This window comes from Hypanus sabinus, unplaced genomic scaffold (genome assembly GCF_030144855.1).
Source record: "Hypanus sabinus isolate sHypSab1 unplaced genomic scaffold, sHypSab1.hap1 scaffold_47, whole genome shotgun sequence".
Classification (NCBI taxonomy): domain Eukaryota; kingdom Metazoa; phylum Chordata; class Chondrichthyes; order Myliobatiformes; family Dasyatidae; genus Hypanus; species Hypanus sabinus.
Window position 1 is genome coordinate 1,946,267 of NW_026781341.1, and position 24,024 is coordinate 1,970,290.

Consider the following 24,024-nt stretch of genomic DNA (forward strand, 5'->3'; position numbering starts at 1 on the left):
CCTATAAAATGTAGTACCTCACACTTATCAGCATTAAACTCCATTTGCCATCTTTCAGCCGACTCCTCTAACTGGTCTAAATCTCTCTGCAAACTTTCAAAACCTACTTCATTATCCACAACGCCACCAACCTTAGTATCATCTGCATACTTACTAATCCAATTTACCACCCCATCATCCAGATCATTAATGTATATGACAAACAACATTGGACCCAGTACAGATCCCTGAGGCACACCACTAGTCACCGGCCTCCAACCTGACAAGCAGTTATCCATCACCACTCTCTGGCATCTCCCATCCCGCCACTGTCGAATCCATTTTACTACTTCAGTATTAATAACTAAAGATTGAATCTTCCTTACTAACCTTCTGTGTGAAGCCTTGTCAAGGGCCTTAATGAAGTCCATATAGAAAACATCCACTGCTTTACACTCGTCAACTTTCCTTGTAATCTCTTCAAAAAATTCAATAAGGTTTGTCAAACATGACCTTCCACGCACAAATCCATGATGACTGATCCTGTCTATCGAGATAATTATATATACCATCTCTAAGAATACGTTCCATTAATTTACCCACCACTGACGTCAAATTGACAGGCGTATAATTGCTAGGTTTACTCTTAGAACCCTTTTTAAATAATGGAACCACATGAGCAATACACAAATCCTTCGGCACCATCCCCGTTTCTAATGACATTTGAAATATTTCTGTCAGAGTCCCTGCTATTTCTACATTAACCTCACTCATGGTCTAAGGGAATATCCTGTGAGGCTCCGGAGATTTATCCACTTTTATATTCCTTAAAAACTCCAGCTTCATGTTCCGGGGTTCCATTGTTTTAGACGTGATAGAGGTGAAGGTTGAAAGAAGCAGTGGCATTACCAGTAAGGGAGAATATCACAGCTGTGCGTAGATGGGACAGCCCGGAGGGCTCGTCTACAGACGTCATATGGGTGGAGCCGAGGAACGGGAAAGGTGTGATCACACTAATAGGGTTGTATTATAGACCGTCTAATAGGCAGAGAGAATCGGAGGAGCAAATCTGTAGAGAGGTAGCAGACCGATGTAAGAAACAGAAAGTCGTAATTGTAGGGGATTTTAAATTTTCACATATTGACGGGGACGCCCACTCTGATAAAGGGTTAGATGGTGTGGAGTTTGTCAAATGTGTTCAGGAAAGTTTTCTAAATCAATATATTGAGCTAACAACGAGAGAGGGTGCAGTGCCTGATCTCTTATTAGGGAACCAGACAAGTCAGGTGACAGATGTGTAAGCAAAATTTTGGGGTCCAGTGACGATAATGTCATTAGTTTTAAGATTGGGATAAGTTGTTTTCTGGCAAGGATGTGTTCAGTAAGTGGAACGCCTTCAAGGGTGAAATTTTGAGAGTGCAGAGTTTGCATGTTCCTGCCAGGATTAAAGGCAAAGTTAACAGGCAGAGGGAACCTTGGTTTTCAAGGGATATTGGCGATCTGGTTAAGTAGGTGTTTAGCAGCTATAGGCAACAAGGGACTCTTCTATACTTGAAGAGTATAGAAAATGTAAGGCAATACTAAAGAAGGAAATCAGGAAGGCAAAAAGAAGACATGAGGTTGTGTTGGCAAATAATGTGAAGGTAAACCAGAAGGGTTTCTACAAGAATATTGAGGGTAAAAGGATAGTAAAGTACAAAATTGGTACCCCAGATGATTAGAGTGGTCGTCTATGTGTGGAGACTCACGAGATGGAGGAGATCTTAAACAGTTTTTTTTTGCATCAGTGTTTACTCAGGAAACTAGCATAACGGATATGGAATTAAGGCAAACAAACAGTTGTGTCATGGAACATATAGAGATTAGAGAGGAGGAGCTGCTTGCAGCCTTACAGTGAATAAAGGTAGATAAATTCCACGGAACTGAAATGATATTTCCTCCGACCTTGAGAGAGACTAGTGTAGAAATTGCAGGGGCCCTGGCAGAAATATTTAAAATGTCCTTTGCCACGGGTGCAGTGCCGGAGGATTGGAGGTAGCTCATGTTGTTCCATTCTTTGCAAAAGGCTTCAAAAGTACACCAGGTAATTACAGACCAGTGAGCCTGACATCAGTAGTAGGTAACCTATTGGAAGGTGTTTTGAGAGATCGGATATACAAGGATTTGGATAACCAAGGGCTGTTTGTGTGTGGTAGATCATGTTTAATGAATCCTATTGTGTTTTTCGAGAAAGTTACCAAGGATGCATAATAAGGAAAGGCTGTGGATGTTGAATGCATAGACGTTAGTAAAACATTTTAAAAAGTCCCACATGGGAGGCTAGATCAGAAAGTTTTGACACTCGGTATCCATGGAGAGATTGTAGATTGGATTCGAAATTGGCTGTGTGGGAGAAGACAGAGAGTGGTAGTGGATGATTGTTTCTCAGACGGAGGCCTTTGACTACTGGTGAGCCTCTGGGATCTGTGCTGGGACCATTGTTCTTTGTTGTCCATATCAATGACCTAAATGGTAATGTGATAAATTGGATCAGCAGCTTTCAAAGGCTTTCAAAGCTTGCAGAGGGATCTGGACCAACTGGAAGAATGGGGCAGAAGATGGGAGATGGAATTTATATCATATAACTTATAACCATTAAACCATTAAACAGCACGGAAGCAGGCCTTTCCGGCCCTTCTAGTCCGTGCCGAACGCTTACTCTCATCTAGTCGCACCTACCTGCACTCAGCCCATAACCCTCCATTCCATTTCTTTCCTGTCCATATACCTATCCAATTTTACTTTAACTGACAAAATCGAAACTGTCTCTACAACTTCTACTGGAAGCTCGTTCCACACAACGACCACTCTCTGAGTAAAATAAAATCCCCTCGTGTTAACCCTAAACTTTTGCCCCTTCACTCTCAACTCATTCCCTCTTGTTCCAACCTCCCTTACTCTCAATTGAAAAAGTATATGCAGGTCAACTATTTCTATCCCCCTCATAATTTTAAATACTTCTATCAAGTCCCCCTTCAACCTTGTACGATCTAAAGAATAAAGTCCTAACTTGTTCAACCTTTCCCTGTGAATTAGGTGCTGAAACCCAGGTAACATTCTAGTAAATCTCCTTTGTATTCTCTCTATTTTGTTGACATCTTTCCTATAATTCAGTGACCAGAACTGTACACAATAAACCAAATTTGGCCGCACCAATGCCTTGTACAATTTCAACATTACATCCAAACTCCTATACTCAATGCTCTGATTTATAAAGGCCAGCATACCAAAAGCTTTCTTCACCACCCTATCCACATGTGATTCCACCTCCAGAGAACTATGCGCCATTATTCCTAGATTACTCTGTTCTACTGCATTCCTCAATGCCCTACCATTTACCATGTATGTCCTATTTGGATTATTCCTTCCTAAGTGTAGCACCTCACACTTATCAGCATTAAACTCCCTCTACTATTTTTCAACCCACTCTTCTAACTGGCCTAAATCTTTGAACAACAAGCTTTGAAAACTTTCAATATCTACAACGCCACCTATCTTAGTATCATCTGCATACTTACTAATCCAATTTACTATTGCATCATCCAGATCATTAATGGATATGACAAACAACATTGGAACCAGTACAGATCCCTGAGGCAGACCACTAGTCACCACTTAAATGCAGAAAAGTGTGAGGAGTTGCATTTTGGCATGACAAATCAAGGTAGGACATACTCAGTAAATGTTAGGGCACTGATGAGTGCGGAGCAACAAAGGGATCTGAGAGTTCAGATACATAATTTCCTGAAAGTAGCATCACAGGTAGACAGGGTTGTAAAGAAGGCTTTTGGCATCCTGGCATTCATAAATCAAAGTATTGAGTATAGGAGTTGAAATGTTATGATGAGGTTGTTTGGGACATTGGTGAGGCCAAGTTTTGAATATTGTGCGCAGTTCTGTTCACATAACTATAGGAAGGATATCAGTAAGATTGAAACAGTGCAGAGAAGATTTACTAGGATGTTGCCGGATCTTCAGGAGTTGAGTTTCAGGGAAGGATTGAGCAGGTTAGGACTTTATTCCTTGGAGCATAGAAGAATGAGGGGAGATTTGATAGAAGTTTACAAAATTCTGAGGGGTATAGACAGGGTAAATGCGAATAGGCTCTTTCCGCATAGATTAGGAGAGATAAATTACAGGAGGACTTGGCTTCAGGGTGAAAAGGGGAATGGTTTAGGGGGAAATTCTTCACTGAGAGAGTGGGGAGAGTGTGGAACGTGTTGCTATTTGATGTAGTAGATGTGGACTCAAGCTTTAAGAATAAATTGGATAGATGCATGGATGGGAGAGGTCTGGAAGGTTATGGACTGGGTGCAGGTCAATGGGACAAGAAGAATAAAGTTTCGGCACCATTGTTTTCTGTGCGCTGGTGTTTTATGATTTTCCGATTCTCTGAAGGGATGTGGGGAGGAGAATTCACTCAGTCGGAAGGGCCAATGGGAAGAGAGATCCCACAGGAGCAAGGAAGATTGGGAAGGGATATCCCACAGGAAGATGTGGGAAGGGGAGAGATCACACCAGAGGAAGGGGGACGGAGGAGAGAGCCCAGAGAAGGAAGTGGAATGTGGAAGAGAGGTCCAACAGAAGGAAGATGATGGGAAAGAGAGATCCCAAAAAAAGAAAGCTGGTGGGGAAGATAAATCCAACAGAAGGAAGGGTATGGGGAAGAGGTATTACATAGGAAGAAGGGGATGGGGATGTGAGATCCCACAGGAGGAAGTGCGATCGGGTAAAGAGATGCCAGAGCAGGAGAGTGGATGAGAAGAGATATCCAATAGCAGGAAGGTAATGGGCAAGAAAAATCCCACAAGGAGGATGTGGAAGAGAGATCCCACAGGATGAAGTAGGATTGTGAAGAGAGATCACATAGGAGGAAGGAGCATGCGGAAGAGAGATCCCACAGGAGGATGTGGGATGGGTAGGAGAGAGCGCACAGAAGGAAGGGGGGGGGGAGGTGAATAGAGAGCACACAGAAGTAAGGGGGTTGGGGAAGATATATCCCTAGGAAGAAAGATGGTGGGGAGATATCACACAGTTGGTAGGAGAATGGGGAAGAGGCATTCCACAGAACGAAGGCGGATGGGAAAAAGAGATCCCACAAGAGGATGGGGAATGGAAAAGAGATCCCATAGGAGGTAATTGATGGGGAGGAGAGAGCGCATAGGAGAAAGGGGAATGGGAAAGAGAGATCCCACAGAGGTAAGGGGGCTGGGGAAGATATATCCCTAGGAAGAAAGATGGTGGAGAGGAGATATCACACAGTTGGTAGGAGAATAGGGAAGAGAGATTCCACAGAACGAAGGCGGATGGGAAAAAGATATCCCACAAGAGGATGGGGAATGGGAAAGAGATCCCATAGGAGGAAGGGGATTGAGAAAGAGAGATCCTACAGGAGGAAGGGGGATGGGAAAGAGATCCCACAGGAGGAAGGGGGATGGGGAGAAGTGATCCCTCATGACGAAGGGGGATGAGCGAGAGATCCAACAGGAGGAACGGGGATGGGAAAGAGAGATCCCACAGGAGGAAGGGGGATGGGAAAGAGAGATCCCACAGGAGGAAGGGGGATGAGAAAGAGAGATCCCACAGGAGGAAAGGGGGTGGGAAAGAGAGATCCCACAGGAGGTAATTGATGGGGAGGAGAGAGCGCATAGGAGAAAGGGGAATGGGAAAGAGAGATCCCACAGAGGTAAGGGGGCTGGGGAAGATATATCCCTAGGAAGAAAGATGGTGGAGAGGAGATATCACACAGTTGGTAGGAGAATAGGGAAGAGAGATTCCACAGAACGAAGGCGGATGGGAAAAAGATATCCCACAAGAGGATGGGGAATGGGAAAGAGATCCCATAGGAGGAAGGGGATTGAGAAAGAGAGATCCTACAGGAGGAAGGGGGATGGGAAAGAGATCCCACAGGAGGAAGGGGGATGGGGAGAAGTGATCCCTCATGACGAAGGGGGATGAGCGAGAGATCCAACAGGAGGAACGGGGATGGGAAAGAGAGATCCCACAGGAGGAAGGGGGATGGGAAAGAGAGATCCCACAGGAGGAAGGGGGATGAGAAAGAGAGATCCCACAGGAGGAAAGGGGGTGGGAAAGAGAGATCCCACAGGAGGTAATTGATGGGGAGGAGAGAGCGCATAGGAGAAAGGGGAATGGGAAAGAGAGATCCCACAGAGGTAAGGGGGCTGGGGAAGATATATCCCTAGGAAGAAAGATGGTGGAGAGGAGATATCACACAGTTGGTAGGAGAATAGGGAAGAGAGATTCCACAGAACGAAGGCGGATGGGAAAAAGATATCCCACAAGAGGATGGGGAATGGGAAAGAGATCCCATAGGAGGAAGGGGATTGAGAAAGAGAGATCCTACAGGAGGAAGGGGGATGGGAAAGAGATCCCACAGGAGGAAGGGGGATGGGGAGAAGTGATCCCTCATGACGAAGGGGGATGAGCAAGAGAGATCCAACAGGAGGAAGGGGGATGGGAAAGAGAGATCCCACAGGAGGAAGGGGGATGGGAAAGAGAGATCCCACAGGAGGTAATTGATGGGGAGGAGAGAGCGCATAGGAGAATGGGGAATGGGAAAGAGAGATCCCACAGGAGGAAGGGGGATGGGAAAGAGAGATCCCACAGGAGGAAGGGGGATGGGAAAGAGAGATCCCACTGGAGGAAGGGGGATGAGGAAGAGAGATCCCACAGAAGTATGGGTGTTGGGGAAGATATATCCCTAGGATGAAAGATGGTGGGGAGGAGATATCCCACATTTGGTAGGAGAATGGGGAAGAGAGATCCGACAGAAGGAAGGGGGATGGGGAAGAGAGGTCCCACAAGAGGATGGGGAATTGGGAACAGAGATGTACAGGAGGAAGGGAAATTGGGAAGAGAGATTCCATAAGAAGTGGAGGAATGGGAACAGAGCTCCCAGGGTGGTCAGGTGGATGAGGAAGAGAGATCCCACAGGAAGAAAGGGGTAGGGAGTTTAAATCTCACTGGAGGAAGGGGGAATGCGGAAGAGAGATCCCACAGGAAGAAAGGGGTGGGGAGGTTAATTCGCACAGGAGGAAGGGGGATGCGGAAGAGAGATCCAACTGCAGGAAGTTGATGGGGAAGAGAGATCCCACAGATGGAAGTGGAATGGGAACAGAGGCCCCAGAGGGTGAAAGGTGATGCGGAATAGAGATCCCATAGGAGCATGGGGGTGGAGAAGAGAGATTCCACTGTTGGAATGGGGATGGGGAAGAGAGATTCATCAGGATGAAGGAAGCCGGTGATGAGAAATCCCACAGGAGGAAGTTGTATAGGGAACCGAGTGCCCACAGGAGGAAGGGGGAAGGGTAGAGAGATCTCACAGGAGCAAGGGGTATGGAGAAGAGAAATTCGACAGCAGGAAGGAATGGGGAAGGGAGATCGCACAGAAGGAAGGGGGATAGGAATGAGAGATACCACAGGAGGAAGGTGGATGCTGAAGAGCGATCCAACAGTTGGAAGAAAGTTGGAGTGGGAGCAGAGAGCCCAGAGGATGAAAGAGGGATGGGAAAGCGAGATCTCACAGGTGGATTGCTACCCGTGCCACATGTTCGTGAGGCTAGAAATAGGAAGATAATGCAGCTAAATACGCGGCTGAGGGGATGGTGCATGAGGGAGGGGTTCATGTTTCTGGACAATTGGGCTTTCTTCCAGGGGAGGTGCGACCAGTTCGAATTGGACAGTTTGCACCTGAACTGGAGGGGACTAACATCCTTGCCAGTAGGTTAGCAAGTTCTGCTCCGGGGGTTTTAAACTAGATTGCAGGGGGAGGGGAGCCAGAGTGTTAGAGAAGATAGTGATGTGGAGGATGATAAGGATCATGCGTGGGCGTGGACTGCTTGTATAGACATATATATAAGTTTTGTCCGTGATAGAAATGTTCTCAGGTGCATTTATTTCCATACGAGGAGTATTGTGGGTAAGGCAGATGAATTTAGGGCGTGGATTGGCACGATAATGATATCGACATTATTTCTATCAGTAAGACATGGCTTGCAGGAGGGGCAGGGCTGGCAGCTTCATGTTCTGGGTTTCCATTGTTTCAGACGTGATAGGGGGGAGGGATGAATGGGGGAGGAGTGGCATTACCAGTCAGGGAAAATATCACAGCTGTGCGTAAACGGGACTCCCCGGAGGGCTCATCTACGGAGGCCACATGGGTGGAGCTGAGGAACGGGAAAGGTGCGACCACACGAATAGGGTTGTATTGTAGACCGCACAATAGTCAGAGAGAATCGGAGGACCAAACCTGTAGAGATTTAGCAGACCGATGTAAGAAACAGAAAGTTGTAATAGGAGGGGATTTTAACTTTCCACATATTGATGGGGTCTCCCAATCTGAGAAATGGTTAGATGGCGTGGAGTTTGTCAAATGTGTTCAGGAAAGTTTTCTAAATCAATATATTGAGGTACCAACGAGAGAGGGTGTAGTACCTGATCTCCTATTAGGGAACCAAACAGGTCAGGTGACAGAAGTATTTGACAGATGTATTCCAATTCTGTGGAAATGAGAGAGGATCTGGGAAGAGTGGATTGGGATAAGTTGTTTTCAGGCAAGGATGTGTTCAGTAAGTGGAACGACTTCAAGGGTGAAATTTTGAGAGTGCAGAGTTCACATGTTCCTGCCAGGATTAAAGGCAAATTTCACAGGCATAGGGAAACTTGGTTTTCAAGGGATATTGGCGATCTGGTTAAGTAGGTGTTTAGCAGGTATAGGCAACAAGGAACAAATGAGGTACTGGAAGAGGATAGAAAATGTAAGGGAATACTGAAGAAGGAAATCAGGAAGGCAAAAAGAAGACATGAGGTTGTGTTGTCAGATAATGTGAAGGTGAAGCGAAGGGTTTCTACAAGTATATTGAGAGTAAAAGAATATTAAAGGACAAAATTTGTACCCTAGAAGGTCAGAGTGTTCGTCTATGTGTGGAGCCTCACGAGATGGGGGAGATCTTAAACATTTTTTTAAATCAGTGTTTACTCAGGAAACTGGGATAGCGTATATGGAATTAAGGGATTGAACAGTAGTGTTATGGAACATATATAGATTAAAGGGGAGAAGGTGTTTGCTGCCTTACAGCGAATAAAGTTACATAAATCCCCCGGGCCTGACATGATACTTCCTCGGAACTTGAGCGAGACTGGTGTAGAAATTGCAGGGGACCTGGCAGAAATATTTAAAATATCCTTAACTATGGGTGCGCTGCCGGAGGATTGGAGTGTAGCTCATGTTGTTCCGTTGTTTGAAAAAAGGCTCTAAAAGTCCACCACGTAATTACAGGCCAGTAAACCTGATATCACTAGTAGGTAAAGTATTGGATGGTGTTCTGAGAGATCGCATATACAAGGATTTGGACAGCCTAGGGCTGATTAAAGATAGTCAGCATGGCTTTGTGCCTGGGAAATCATGTTTAATGAATCTTGTAGTGTTTTTCGAGGAATTTACCAAGAAGGTAGATGAATAAAAGGCTGTGAAGGTTGCCTATATGGACTTTAGTAAGGCCATCAGAGGCCATAAGATGTTAACTCAAAAGGTTCAGACACCAGCTATCCATGTAGAGGTTGCAAACTGGATTTGAAATTGGCTGTGTGGGAGAAGGCAGAGAGTGGTAGTGGAAGATTGCTTCTTAGACTGGAGGACTGTGACTAGTGGTGTGTCTCAGGGATCTGTTCTGAGGTAATTGTTGTTTTTTGTTTAAATCTATGATCTAGATTCTAGATGATAATTTGATAATTTGGATCAGCCTGTTTGAGGATGACACTAAGATGGAGGCGTTGTGGACAGCGAGGAAGGCTTTCAAAGCTTGCAGAGGGATCTGGACAAACTGGAGAAATGGGCCAGAAAACGGCAGATGGAATTTAATGCAGACAAGTGTGAGGTGTTCCATTTTGGAAGGACAAATGAGGGTACGGCATACACAACAAATGTTAGGGCACTGAGGAGTGCGGAGAAACAAAGGGATCGGGGAGTTCAGATACATAATTCCCTGAAAGTGTCATCACAGGTAGAAAGGGTTGCAAAGAAGGCTTTTGTCATCCTTGCATTCATAAATCAAAGTATTGAGTATAAGAGTTGCGATGCTATGGTGAGGTTGTGTGAGGCATTGGTGAGGCCAAATTTGGAATACTGTATGCAGTTCTGGTCACCTAACCACAGGAAGGATATCCGTAAGTTTGAAAAAGTGCAGAGAAGATTTAATAGGATTTTGCCGGGTCTTCAGGAGTTGAGTTACATGGAAAGATTGAACAAGTTAGGACTTTATTCCTGGAGCGCAGAAGATTGAGGGGAGATTTGATAGTTTACAAAACTCTGAGGGTACAGACAGGGTAAATGCGAATAGGCTCTTTCCACATAGATTAGAAGAGATGAATTACAGGAGGACGGCTTCAGGGTGAAAGGGGAAAAGTTTAGGGGAGCATTTGGAGGAACTTCTTCACTCAGAGGGTGGTGAGAGTATGGAACGAGCTGCCATCTGATGTGGAAAATGTGGACTCACTCTTAAGCTTTAAGAACAAATTGGATAGATACATGGATAGGAGAGGATTGGAGGGTTATGGACTGGGTGCAGGTCAATGGGACTAGCGGAATAAGGATTCGGTACAGACTAGCAGGTCCGAATGGTCTGATTTCTGTGTTGTAGTTTTCTATGATTTTATGATTCTATGGAAGGATATGGGGAGGAAAGATCCCGTAGGCAAAAGGGGGATGGGGATGTGGAAGAGAGATCCCGAAGGAAGAAGCGGGATGGGAAGGGATCCCACAAGAAGAAGGAAATGGGGAAGGGAGATCCCACAGAAGGTATGGGAGTGTGGAAGAGAGATTCCACAGCAGGATGAGGCATGGGGAATACAGATCCCACAGGAGGAAGGGGATAGAGAGAGAGATTAAACAGGATGTAGGGGGAAGTGGTTGAGAGATCGGTCAGGAGGAGGAGGCATGTGGAAGAGAGTTCCCACAGGAGGATGTGGGATTGGTAAGAGAAATCACACAGGAGGAAGGGGGTTGGGGAAGAGAAATTCCACAGGGGCATGCCAAAGAGAGATCAGACAGGAGGAAGTCGATGGGTGAGAGAGATCCCACAGGAGGAAAGGGGATAAGGATCCGATAGAAGGAAGGGGGATGGGGAAGAGAGATCTCACAGGAAGGGTGGGTGTGGGAAAGACATCCCACAGGAGGATGAGGAACGAGTAATAGAGAGCGCACAGGAGGAATGGGGATGGGGGCGAGATTCCAAATAATGGAAGGCGGATTGGGATGAGAGGTCCCACAGGTGGATTCCAAGGGTAAACGATAATCCTACAAGACGAGAGGATGCAGACAATTTTGTGCGTGTATGTTGGGTCTGAACAGAGGCCCAGAGGAGATGCGCCCTCGCTCTTTGCGTATCTGGAAGTGAGCAAAGTCACGCACGGGGAATGGCAGTAGGAGGACAATCTCACAATGGTATTTCATTCCTTCTCACTGGGACAGTCTGCTGATGGTCTCTTGTCCCTCACCGGGAAGGGGGTGTGAATCTCTGACCCACCTGCTGCAGTCAGTGTCGGTCTGGGTGTCAGTCACAGTGAGAAGGAACATTGTCAATGGACGTGTCACAGGCAGTGAGTAGCACGGCCATTCCTGTGATTTACTACCATTAAACCAATGGTCGTTGTTCACTGATCTGATGAAGTCTCCACCATCCCTCCACAAGGAACCACAGAACCTTCCCGTCCTTGGGGAATTACTGACCGATCCCCTGGGCATTTGTCACAATTCTTCACAATCTGATTTACTACAAATTTACTGAAATTCCTTTACATTGAAACAACACAATGAGACAGTTTCACAGTTCAGAGTGAGAGATAAATCAAGTTACCTCAACTCCTGGCTCTTGTGCAGCCCGGGTCCCAGCCGCTGGATTCCTTCACACTGAATGTGGCAATTCTGCAGGTTGAGGTGTTTTATTGTGTCACTGAGTCCAATGACATGAGACAGGACAGCGCAGTCAATCGGGGTCAGTGTCATTCCACTGAATGAAAGTGTTTCCACAGATTCCAGTGCGGCCTGAGCCAGTCCACGATTCTGAGACTCAAACAGGTAGTGTAATGTGTTCAGGAGGCTCCTTTTACCAGCTTCACTCCCCATGTTTCCACTTTGGCGTTCAACCTCCTCCTTCACCCAGTCAATCACCCGGCAGGTTGTTTGATGAGGAAATGGACACAGAAACTCCTCCAGGCCCCGAGTTGTCATTGGGGAGGAGAGACCAGCAACAAAACGGAGAAATACCTCAAATCGCCCATCTGTCGTGTTGTGGGCTCCAGTGAGGAATTTCAGGATATCCCCGGGATGTGGATTCAGGAATTGTGCGACTGCAGCTACAAACTCTTGGATCGTGAGGTGTGGGAATGTGTACACCACGCTCCGGGCAGAATCCTCTCTCTCCAAAAGCTCCATCAGGAACCCGGACAGGAACTGGGAAGGCTGCAGATTGTAGTTGATCAAATCTCCATCTGTAAACACAATCTTCTTCTCGGACACTCCTCTGAAGGCCATCTGACCAACCCTGAGTAACACATCACGGGGATTCTCAATCTCACGACCGTGGTTTTTCAGGATGTGGTAAATATAGTAGGAGTACAGTTGGGTGATGGTCTTGGGAACTCGCTGCGGGTCCCTGACTCTTTGTGTGAAGAAGGGACCCAGTGCCAGAGCGAGGATCCAGCAGTAGGAGGGGTTGTAGCTCATGGTGTACAGGATCTCCTTCTCCTTCACGTGTTTGAAAACAGCTGCCGCCACCGTCTGATCTTCAAAATGTCTGATGAAGTATTCCTTCCTTTCCTCACCAACAAATCCCAGGATTTCAGCCCAGACACTGATCTTAGCCTTTTCCAGTAAATGTAACGCAGTGGGACGGGTGGTCACCAGCACTGAACACCCTGGGAGCAGCTTGTGCTGGATTAAACTGTACACAATGTCAGACACCTTACACTTGAATGCAGGATCTGTGCATGTGGACTGAGGTTCCGTGTCTTTCTGACTGTCAGCAAAATCAATTGTGTCATTGAATTCATCCAAACCATCAAATATAAACAGCAATCCCTCTGGGTTCTTCCAGACCTCTCTCAGTATGTTCCCAAAGTAAGGATACTGATCCAGAATGAGTTCCTTCAGGTTTATTCTGCAGTTAATGGAGTTTAAATCCCGGAATTTGAAACTGAAGATAAACTGGAATTGTTGGTATATTTTCCCCGTGGCCCAGTCATGAACAATCCTTTGTACCATTGTTGTTTTCCCGATCCCCGGGACTCCGGCCATTGCTGCCGAACTCACAGATTTGGATTTACTCCGAGTAAAGCTGCTGTGGAACAGCTGATCCATCCGGAGTTTTTCCAGGTGTCCACGGAGATGTTTTTCTCTCCACTCCTCGTGGTCTCTGCCTCTTGCCAGCAGCTCATGTTCCACAAGTCTCCGATCTCGAACAGTAGAAATGACCGTGAGCTCAGCGTATCGATCAGCCAGCTGGAAAACCTTCACCTTCTCCCTCATCAGGATCGTGTTCACTCTCAGTGTTTCAGTTTGTGCCCGCAGAGCCTCCTTGTGTTTCTGTTGAACATCTTCCATGGGAACAGACAGTGGACAAACTGTTAGATGCCTCAACGCTGAACTCAGTATCTAAGCACGCAAGAGTTATCTCAAAGCCATTGCATTAATAGATTCATCAATGGATATTCGTACAGTAAAGTCAATTTGATTAAAAGACTCCTGACTGGACAGAAAGGCGTGGTCTAGATAAACACCAGATCATCACATTTCCGCATTAACTGTGTTGTGAAGGTGAGAATTTCCCTGGTAGTTTACTGACCCCAGATTGTCCCGTACTCATCAAACTCCCACGACTGCCACAAATATAATTGTTCCTGTGGATGAAACTTTTAATCCCTTATGTTGATGTGGTGTATAGACATAGTAAAGAGGGTAGTGAGAATTCTACCAAAGGAACGTGTCAGGGAATCACAGCTTCCCCCTCCTAGCATCACTAATTCAAAATGCAAAGAGGCAGCTTTGCTGATCAGCACCTACACTGTGGGTGACTGGTTGGGGTGTGCGGGATCTTAAAGTGTGTTCGAACCCTTTCATGGGTGTGTGGGGTCTCGCAATGTGCCTGGACTGTGTATGGGGGTCTCACAGTGTGACAGCATATTGACGGGGTGTGTAGATTTTCACAGCATGAGAAGGGTGTGTGCTGTCTCTTTCTGTGTCAGGACCTTGTTAGGGATGCGTGTTTCCCGACACTGTCAGGGGTGTGTGGGATCTCATACTGTCTCAGGAATCTGTCAGGGGTGTGTGGGTTCTCACAGTGATTCAGGACCCTTTCAGGGCTGTGTGAGGTTAACGTGTGTCAGGACCCTGTCAGGAGTGTGTGAGGTCTCACAGTGTGACAGGACCCAGTCAGGGGTGTGTGGGGTCTCACTGCGTATCAGAACCTTGTTACGGGTGTGTGGGGTCTCACAGTGTATCAGGATCCTATCAAGGTGTGGGGTCGCACATTGTGTCAGGACCCTGTCGGGGTGAGTGGGATCTAACAGCGTGTCAGGGCCCGAAAACGAGTGTGTTGAGTCTCGTCGGGTATCGCGATACTCCCAGGGTGTGCAGGTCGTCTCAGTGTGACAGGACACTGCCAGTGGTGTGTGGAGAATCACAATTGCCAGGAACCTGTCCGTTGTGTGTCGGGTCTCTAAGTGTTTCAGGACCCTTTCAGGGGTCTGTGGGGTCTCACAAACTGTCAGGACACTGCCAGAGGTATCTGCGGTCTTGCATTGTGTCAGCACCCTCCTATGGGTGTGTGGGGTCTCACAGTGTGTCATTAACCTGTCAGGAGTGTGGTGTCACACAGTGTGTCATGACCCTGTCAGGGATGTCGTGTCTCACAGTGTGTCAGGACCCTGTCAGGGGTGAGTGGGGTCTCACAGTGTGTCAGGACATTGTCAGGGGTGTGTGAGGTCTTACAATGTGTTCGGTCCCCGTCAGGAGTCTGTGGTGTCTGGCCATGTGTCAAGACTCTGCCAGGGATATGTTGAGTCTCACAGTTTATCGGGAACCTGCCAGGGGTGTGTGGGGTCTCACAGTGTGTCAGGACCCTGTCAGGGGTGTTTGGGGTCTCACAGTGTGTCAGGGCCTTGTCAGGGATGTGCGTGGTTTCACAGTTTGTCAGGACCCTGACAGGGTTATGTGTGGTCTCACAGTGTATTATGGCCCTAACAGGGGTATGTGGGTTCTGTCAATCCTTCATCATCCGGTCACTGGTGTGTATTGTCTCACAGTATGTCAGGACCTCTCAAGAGTGTGTCTGTCTAATTGTGTGTCATGTCTCTTTCAGTAGTGGGGGTCTCACAGTGTGTCAGGACTCTGTCAGGCGTGTCTGGAGTCTCAGCATGTGTCAGGACCTTGCCGGTGCTTTGTGGGGTCTCATGGTGTGTCAGAGCTGTGTCAGGTGTGTGTGGCGACTCACAGTGTTTCAGGACCCTGTAAGGCATGTGTGGGGACTCACAGTATGCCAGCACACTGCCAGGGGTGTTTGGGGTCCCACAGTGTTTCAGGACTCTGTCAGGTGTGTGTATGGTCTCAGAGTGTGTCAGGATACTGTCAGAGGTGTGTGTAGTCTCACTGTGTATCAGAACCCTGTTACGGGCGTGTGTGGTCTCACAGTCTATCTGAATCCAATCGGGGTACGTGCGGTCTTGCAGTGTGTCAGGACCCTGTCAGCGGTGTGTGGGGTCTCGCAGCGTGTCGGGACCCTCTTATGTGTGTCTGGGTACTGTCAGTGTGTCAGGACCTATCAAGAGTGTGTCGGTCTAATAGTGTGTCAGGTCCCTTTCATGGGTGTGGTGACTCACAATGTGCCAGGACCCTGTCAGGGGTGTGTGGGGTTTCACAGTGTGCCAGGACCCTGTCAGGGGTGTGTGGGGTATCACGGTGTGTCAGGACCCAGTCAAGGGTGTGTGGGGTTTCACAGTGTGCCAGGGCCCTGTTGGGGGTGTGTGTGGTCTCACAGTGTGTCAGGACCCTGTCAGGGGTGTGTGGGGTTTCACAGTGTGCCAGGACCCTGTCAGGGGTGTGTGGGGTATCACGGTGTGTCAGGACCCAGTCAAGGGTGTGTGGGGTTTCACGGTGTGTCAGGACCCAGTCAGGGGTGTGTGGGGTATCACAGTGTGTCAGGGCCCTGTCAGGGGTGTGTGTGTTCTGACTGTGTGTCAGGACCCTGTCAGGTGTGTGTGTTTGGTCTCTCACTGTGTCTGGAACCTGCCTGGTGTGTTTGGGGTCTGACAGTGTTTCAGGATCCTGTCAGGGGTGTGTCCGGTCTCACAGTGTGTCCGGATGCTGTCAGAAGTGTTTGGGGTCTCACTGTGTATCAGAACCCTATTAACGGCGTATGGGGTCTCACAGTGAGACAGGACCCTGTTAGGGATATGTGGGGTTTCACAGTGCTTCAGGACCCTGCCCGGTATATGTGGGGTCTCACCATATGCCAAGACACTGTTGGCGGTGTGTTGGGTCTCACAGTGTGTCAGGACCCTGCCCGGTGAGTGTGGAGTCTCTCAATTTGTCAGGACTCTAACAGGCGTATGTGGAGTCTCTAATTCCTTCATTATCTGGTCACTGGTGTGTAGTGTCTCAGTGTGTCAGGACCTGTCAAGAGGGTGTCGGTCTAATAGTGTGTCAGGTCCCTTTCATGGGTGTGGTGACTCACAATGTGCCAGGACCCTGTCAGGGGTGTGTGGGGTTTCACAGTGTGCCAGGACCCTGTCAGGGGTGTGTGGGGTATCACGGTGTGTCAGGACCCAGTCAAGGGTGTGTGGGGTTTCACAGTGTGCCAGGGCCCTGTTGGGGGTGTGTGTGGTCTCACAGTGTGTCAGGACCCTGTCAGGGGTGTGTGGGGTTTCACAGTGTGCCAGGACCCTGTCAGGGGTGTGTGGGGTATCACGGTGTGTCAGGACCCAGTCAAGGGTGTGTGGGGTTTCACGGTGTGTCAGGACCCAGTCAGGGGTGTGTGGGGTATCACAGTGTGTCAGGGCCCTGTCAGGGGTGTGTGTGTTCTGACTGTGTGTCAGGACCCTGTCAGGTGTGTGTGTTTGGTCTCTCACTGTGTCTGGAACCTGCCTGGTGTGTTTGGGGTCTGACAGTGTTTCAGGATCCTGTCAGGGGTGTGTCCGGTCTCACAGTGTGTCCGGATGCTGTCAGAAGTGTTTGGGGTCTCACTGTGTATCAGAACCCTATTAACGGCGTATGGGGTCTCACAGTGAGACAGGACCCTGTTAGGGATATGTGGGGTTTCACAGTGCTTCAGGACCCTGCCCGGTATATGTGGGGTCTCACCATATGCCAAGACACTGTTGGCGGTGTGTTGGGTCTCACAGTGTGTCAGGACCCTGCCCGGTGAGTGTGGAGTCTCTCAATTTGTCAGGACTCTAACAGGCGTATGTGGAGTCTCTAATTCCTTCATTATCTGGTCACTGGTGTGTAGTGTCTCAGTGTGTCAGGACCTGTCAAGAGGGTGTCGGTCTAATAGTGTGGCAGGTCCCTTTCAGGGGTTTGGTGCCTCACTGTGTGTCAGGAATCTATCAAGGATGTGTAGGGTCTCACTGTGTGTCAGGACCTTGCCGGTGCTTTGTGGGGTCTCAGAGTGTGACAGGACCCTGTCAGGGATGTGTGGGGTATCACAGCATGCCGGGAACCAGTCAGAAGTGTGTCGGGTCTCAGAGTGTGACAGGACCCTGTCAGGGATGAGTGGGGTCTCACAGCATGCCGGGAACCAGTCAGAAGTGTGTCGAGTCTCAAAGTGTGACAGGTCCCTAGCAGTGGAGGGACAGGTCTCTGAGAGTGTCAGGACCCTGTCAGGGGTGTGTGGGGTCTCACAATGTTTCCGGACTCTGTTAGAAGTATGTGGGGACTCACAGTGTGACAGAACACTGTCAGGATGCGTGGGTCCACAGTGTGTCAGGAAACGATCAGGGGTGTGTCTCGTCTCACCATGTGCCAGGACACTGTTAGAGGTGTGTTGGGTCTCACAGAGTATCGGGTCTCTAACATGTGTGTGTGACATCTCAGAGTGTGTCAGGACCCTGCCTGGTGTGTGTGGTGTCTCACAGTTTTCAGAGCCCTGTCAGATGTGTGTGAGGTCTCACTTGGACCAGGACACTACCAGGGGTGTGTGGGATCTCACAGTGTGTCAGGACCCTGTCAGGTGTGTGGGATCTCACAGTGTGTCAGGACCCTATCAGGTGTGTGTGAGGTCTCACAGTGTGTCAGAACAATGTCATGGATGTGTGGTGTCTCACAATGTATCAGGTTCCTGCCAGGTGTGTGTGGGGTCTCACAGTGTGTCAGGAACCTGTCAGTGGTGAAAGCAATAACAGACGACAGAGGCGTGAACAGTATGAAAACAGCTTGTTACCATTTGAAAATTAACGACCTTGGAATTTGTTCTTGGAAATGAGACACGTTGAATGAAGGTGGTGCATTATATTTCTGTTCAAGGGCTTCGAGTAATCAGTTAAAAGCATGGGCTACTGTAAGACTAATAATCTTTACGATATCTGTCTTTCCTTCGCCCTCTCCTCTGTTGAATGTGCAGTTGAGTGGTCCAACTCAGTCTGCGATGATGAAGCCTTACAATCTCTTCAGCCCAAGAGATTCCAGTTGCATTTTCGGTGACAAAATGTGCTAACGGATGTAGTGAATTTCCTATCCAGACGTTCACAATTTAATTAATTGCAATATTATTTATAGATATTTTCAGTCCTTTCCACGTTTTTGCTGCAAGCTCACAAACCCCGGTTTCTCTGTCCTAATTCCCATCTCTTACCCTTCCACAGTGTCCACACAACACAGGCCCACATGAATTTCAGCTGAGCATTTAGTCTCTGATCTCCACCTCACTAACATTGTTTCCAGATGGAATTCCAGGATTATTGAGTGGGAAATTGAGCTGGATAACTTTAGCAGTGTTTGCACGAAGTGGTTTGAAAACGTGAAGAGAGTGGGGTTTATATGCTGTTCTGGGATTAAACAGACCAGTTGGGGTGTTACAGCTTTTCTCATTAAATGGACGTTGTCATGCCTATTCTGTGACGAGAACTTCAATGGACTCCCAATTCTAAAAATTGATAACCTGTAGGATCTGAGGGAGTTTAGAAATGTGGCTTAGAATGAGGGTGTTGGGTTGGGTGTTGGTAGGGGTATTATTTCATTTTTCGGAGTGAAATCTCCTATAGTTTCGCTCCTCAGACTGCACTCTTCTCCAATCTGACCCCGGTAGTGGGACCTGTCTTTGCAGAACCCATAGAGGAGTGATCCCTTTCAGCAACGCCCCCAACTCTCTGCGTGTTTCCTCATAATCTCCTGTGAAAACTCTCCCTGCAGCAAACATTTTCCCATGTGTCTCACTGTGTGCTGTGACACGGTGGAACACTTACCTGATCAAATCCTCCTGGCTCAGCAACGACTTGGCCCTACACAACATCAACCTTTGATGGCAACAGCGGTTTCTTCACTTACCTTTCAGCTCCCTGGGAATCTCCGGTACGGGTTGATGGTCCGGAACACAGCCTGTTCAGATTTTAAACAATTTTACACGTTTCAATTCATCAAGTTTTAAGTAAGTAATATTTGAATCCAAAAGTAAATTAATATCTGATATCTCACCATGTTCCTGTATTTCTTTCAGGATTTTGTCCAGCTTTGGGACACCAATCCTCATTTTCACAAAGGTTTCCCACATCACCCTCCGGGCGCGGGAGCCTTTCTCCATCACCAGGCTCAGAAGGAGTTTAGAACTGTCCGCCCGCTCTCCCTTATCAGCGAGATCAGAGATTTTCTGTGAAGAGTAACGGTGAACATATTGGGGACTGACAGATTCACACAGAGAATGAGAAGTAAATGATGTGCTGTGTAATGGGATCACACTGAGCAGTCACCCGGACGGGTGCTGATCCTGTCTGGACATGGACTGTACATTCTGAGTGCAGAGCACATGGAGGGACATTCACCGTGAACCTGGTCCACCAGTCAATGAGATCCAGCCTGATATCGTTGGTGGGGAAGATGCTAGAGTCCATTATTAAGGATGAAATAGTGGCATATCTAGATAGCAGTGATAGGATTGGACCGAGCCAGCATGGATTTTCCAAGGGTAAATCATGCTTGACTAATCTGTTGGAGTTTTTCGAGGATGTAACCAGGAGGTTAGACGGGAGGAGATCCAGTGGATGTAGTTTACCTCGATTTTCAGAAGGCATTTGATAAGGTCCCACATAAGAGATTAGTGGGTAAAATCAAAGCTAAGGGCATCGGGGGGAAGACATTGACATGGATAGAAAACTGGTTGGCAGATAGAAAGCAAAGGGCAGCGGTGAATGGGCGTTTCTCGGAATGGCAGGTGGTGAATAGTGGGGTGCCACAGGGCTCGGTATTGGGATCACCGCTGTTTACAATTTACGTCAACGATTTAGATGAAGGCATTGAGAATAACATCAGCAAATTTGCTGATAAGAAAATGCTGGGCGGAAGTGTGACATATGATGAGTATGTTAGGAGAATTCACCGTGACTTGGATAGGCTGGGTGAGTGGGCAGATACTTGGCAGATGACGTTTAATGTGAATAAGTTTGAGGTTATACACTTCAGGAGTAAGAACAGGAAGGCAGATTATTATCTGAACGGTGTAGAGTTAGGTAAGGGAGAAATGTAAAGAGATCTAGGAGTCCTTGTTCATCAGTCACTGAAGGTGAATGAGCAAGTGCAGCAGGCAGTGAAGAAGGCTAATGGAATGTTGGCCTTTATTACAAAGGGAATTGAGTACAAGAGCAAGCAAATTCTCTTGCATTTGTACATAGCCCTGGTGAGACCACACCTGGAGTATTGTGTACAGTTTTGGTCTCCAGGCTTAAGGAAGGACATCCTGGCTGTAGAGGAAGTGCAGCGTAGATTCACGAGGTTAATTCTTGGGATGTCTGGACTGTCTTACGCAGATAGGTTGGAGAAACTGGTCTTGTACACGCTGGAATTAAGGAGATTGAGAGGGGATCTGATTGAAACATATAAGATTATTAAGGGATTGGACAAAATAGAGGCAGGAAATAAGTTCCAGATGCTGGGAGAGTCCAGTATCAAAGGGCATGGTTTGAGAATAAGGGGTAGGTCATTTAGGCCAGAGTTAAGGAAAAACAAATTCTCCCAGAGAGTTGTGGGGGTCTGGAATGCACTGCCTCGGAAGGTAGTGGAGGCCAATTCTCTGAATGCTTTCAAGAAGGAGCTAGATAGTTATCTCATGGATAGGGGAATCAAGGGATATAGGAACCGGTTATTGATAGTAGATGATCAGCCATGATCTCAGAATGGCGGTGCAGGCTCGAAGGGCCAAATGATCTACTTCTGCACCTACTGTCTATTGTCTATTGTTTATTGCCTATCCTGGCTGGTCTGTGACCGCTTCATTGACGTGGCTTCAAATCCATAATTAATTCCTCACTGGATTTGACGGAGCAAAACAGAAATAAGAAAATGACGATCACAGATGAGGAAAGAAATCAGGAGAGTTTTTATAACAGAGTGAGCAGTCACAGGGAAGTTGCAGAAATGATTATGTGATTCATCTCCTCAGTCTGTCAGTGTCCAACATGAGAGCAGATTACCGGCTAACACCTGATGCCTTTCCTTTGCCTTTTCCAGTGGAGGCTTATTCAGTGATTACACATTTTAACATAGTAGTATTCTACGATCCACAGTTTGCGGTTACAGATTGTAACAATCATCTCCACTCAGAACAGAGCACACTCGAGCTCATGTGGCATTCACTGATGATCTGTTCTCACTGTCATCCTGCCATCACACTGCATATCCTTCCCAAACCGAAACTTCCTGTAATATTTCAACTTAATACTTCAAGGCCACACAACTCAACTCGCTCTGAATATTGAGGGGATACCCAGCATTCCGCAGGATCTTTTCACTTTTTCTATCACTGGTTCACATTCACATTTTTGTGATTGTATGTACAGTATTTATTTCCCAGTTGTTCCTTTATCTAATATAATATCCGATGAGTCAGATTTCCGACACCCATCAGTCCTGTGATGTGTGAAAATTCAAAGCCATTCTCCCTCCCACTCACCCGATGTTCCTCTCCGCTGAACTGATTCTCGGCCGTTAACGCCAGGCTTACTCCGTGCACCCCTCCTTCCATCGCCTGTTCCAGCCTGACCCGGTAGAAGTCTGTCAACTGCAGCAACTGGAAATCGTCCCAGCTTGCCAGGAGCTCGGTGATCACTGTGCTCGGCCCTGTGAAGGAAAATGGACAAAAATAACTTCATTTCCAAACACCTATTGGGCAGCAGCTTTCACTCTGGAACCTAAAGGTAGTGCGCCAGGTCACCAAACTCAGTCCGAAATACATATACGAACACCAGGAAATCTGCAGATGCTGGACATACAAGCAACACACACAAAAAATTATGGTGATCGCAGCAGGCCAGGCAGCATCTATAGGAAGAGGTACAGTCGACTTTTTATGCCGAGACCCTTCGTCAGGACTAACTGAAAGAAGAGATAGTAAGCGATTTGAACGTGGGACGGGGAGGGGTGATCTGAAATGATAGGAGAAGACAGAAGGGGGAGGGATGGGGCTAAGAACTGGAAAGTTGATTGGAAAAAGTGATACAATGCTGGAAAAGGGAGAGGATCATGGGACGGGAGGCCTAGGAAGAAAGAAAAGGGGACGGGAGCCCAGAGGATGGAGAACAAGCAAGGAATTATAGTGAGAGGGACAGAGGGAGAAAAAAGAAAGAGAGAAAGGGGAAAATTGTAATAAATGAATAAGGGATGGGGTACGAAGAGGAGGAGAGGCATGAACGGAAGTTAGAGAAGTCAAAGTTTACGAAGGGGAGGGGGAAATTAACGGAAGTTAGGGAAGTCAAGGTTTATGAAGAGGAGGGAGTGACTTCTCTAACTTCCGATGATGCCCCTTCTCTGTCATCTCTCTAACCAGTCCCTTCACAAATATTTTGTGAATTGCCGATATTGAACTAAACTCAGACACGGAGTCAAGACAATACTTATAAACGAATGTAATTTGCTAGCATACCCGTGTACTTTCCCGATGTTGACGTCACTGGAACTCCTCCACTGCTCGCCCCGTTACCCATTTCGAAGACAGTTCTGGTCAGATTCTGCCGCTTTCTACAAACACAATTACCAGGATGCTCAGACATTATTTGAGGCGCAAATGAGAGCACTTTGTTTTAACTGAATCGCACGCTTCCAAACATCTTGGGTCTATCCACCGAACACTTGACATGGCCTGAGCTACCTGTGGCCATCGACCCTCAGTCACACAATGTCCATTTCCGCGCTCTCCATGGATTGTATACTAGGCCAGGATTTTCCAGGGTATCTACTCACTATATTACCAGCAATTCCCTTTTAGGAACCAGTCTTATGTCCTGGACCGGGGTTAGTGTGTCAATGGAATGGCAAGGCAGATTTCGCAGACAGCGCCTACTGCTCCACTGTGTTCCTCCTACCACTGGAGGCGCTATGGTGAGTAATGTACAACTGTTACAGCAGAGCGGGTTGAAACATTTCTGCTGACCAATGGGACATCTATTCCTCTCGTCACTGGATTATACAGATTTCTAAGTTGCACTTGATTCCCATCGCCTCCTTTCAGTTCAACATCGTCTGGCACTGTCCTGAAGCATTATAGTTTCTCCAGCAGGATTTTAAGACCATAATTAACTCCTAAACTCCTGTCAAGATTTCTCTGGGTATTCTGCTGGCTATTATCAGAGTTACATGACGCTGTTAAACACAATGTAGTCCCGCCATACATCCAAAAGAGCAAGCTGTCAAAAACGAATTTAAAATAAATAAACAAAGTACTGGAATTATTCAACAAAACAGACACTGTTAATATTCCAGGTGGAAAACCCCGTATGAGAGCTGAGCCAGTCTGT

At 47.3% G+C, this 24,024-nt stretch overlaps 1 protein-coding gene across 1 annotated transcript in view; it reads right to left on the reverse strand.

The window, feature by feature from the left end:
- LOC132389077 (NACHT, LRR and PYD domains-containing protein 3-like) overlaps positions 1–23,214 on the reverse strand; it is a 40,287-nt gene extending 17,073 nt beyond the window's left edge. The window contains exons 1-6 of the mRNA XM_059961490.1: positions 23,154–23,214; positions 22,185–22,351; positions 19,718–19,889; positions 19,571–19,621; positions 17,813–17,865; positions 11,892–13,618 (exon numbers count right to left, since the gene is read on the reverse strand). Of these exons, the coding sequence (XP_059817473.1) occupies positions 11,892–13,618; positions 17,813–17,865; positions 19,571–19,621; positions 19,718–19,889; positions 22,185–22,351; positions 23,154–23,214 (2,231 nt within the window). The remainder of the gene's footprint in view (positions 1–11,891; positions 13,619–17,812; positions 17,866–19,570; positions 19,622–19,717; positions 19,890–22,184; positions 22,352–23,153) is intronic.
- Between the last annotated feature and the right edge of the window lie 810 nt (positions 23,215–24,024).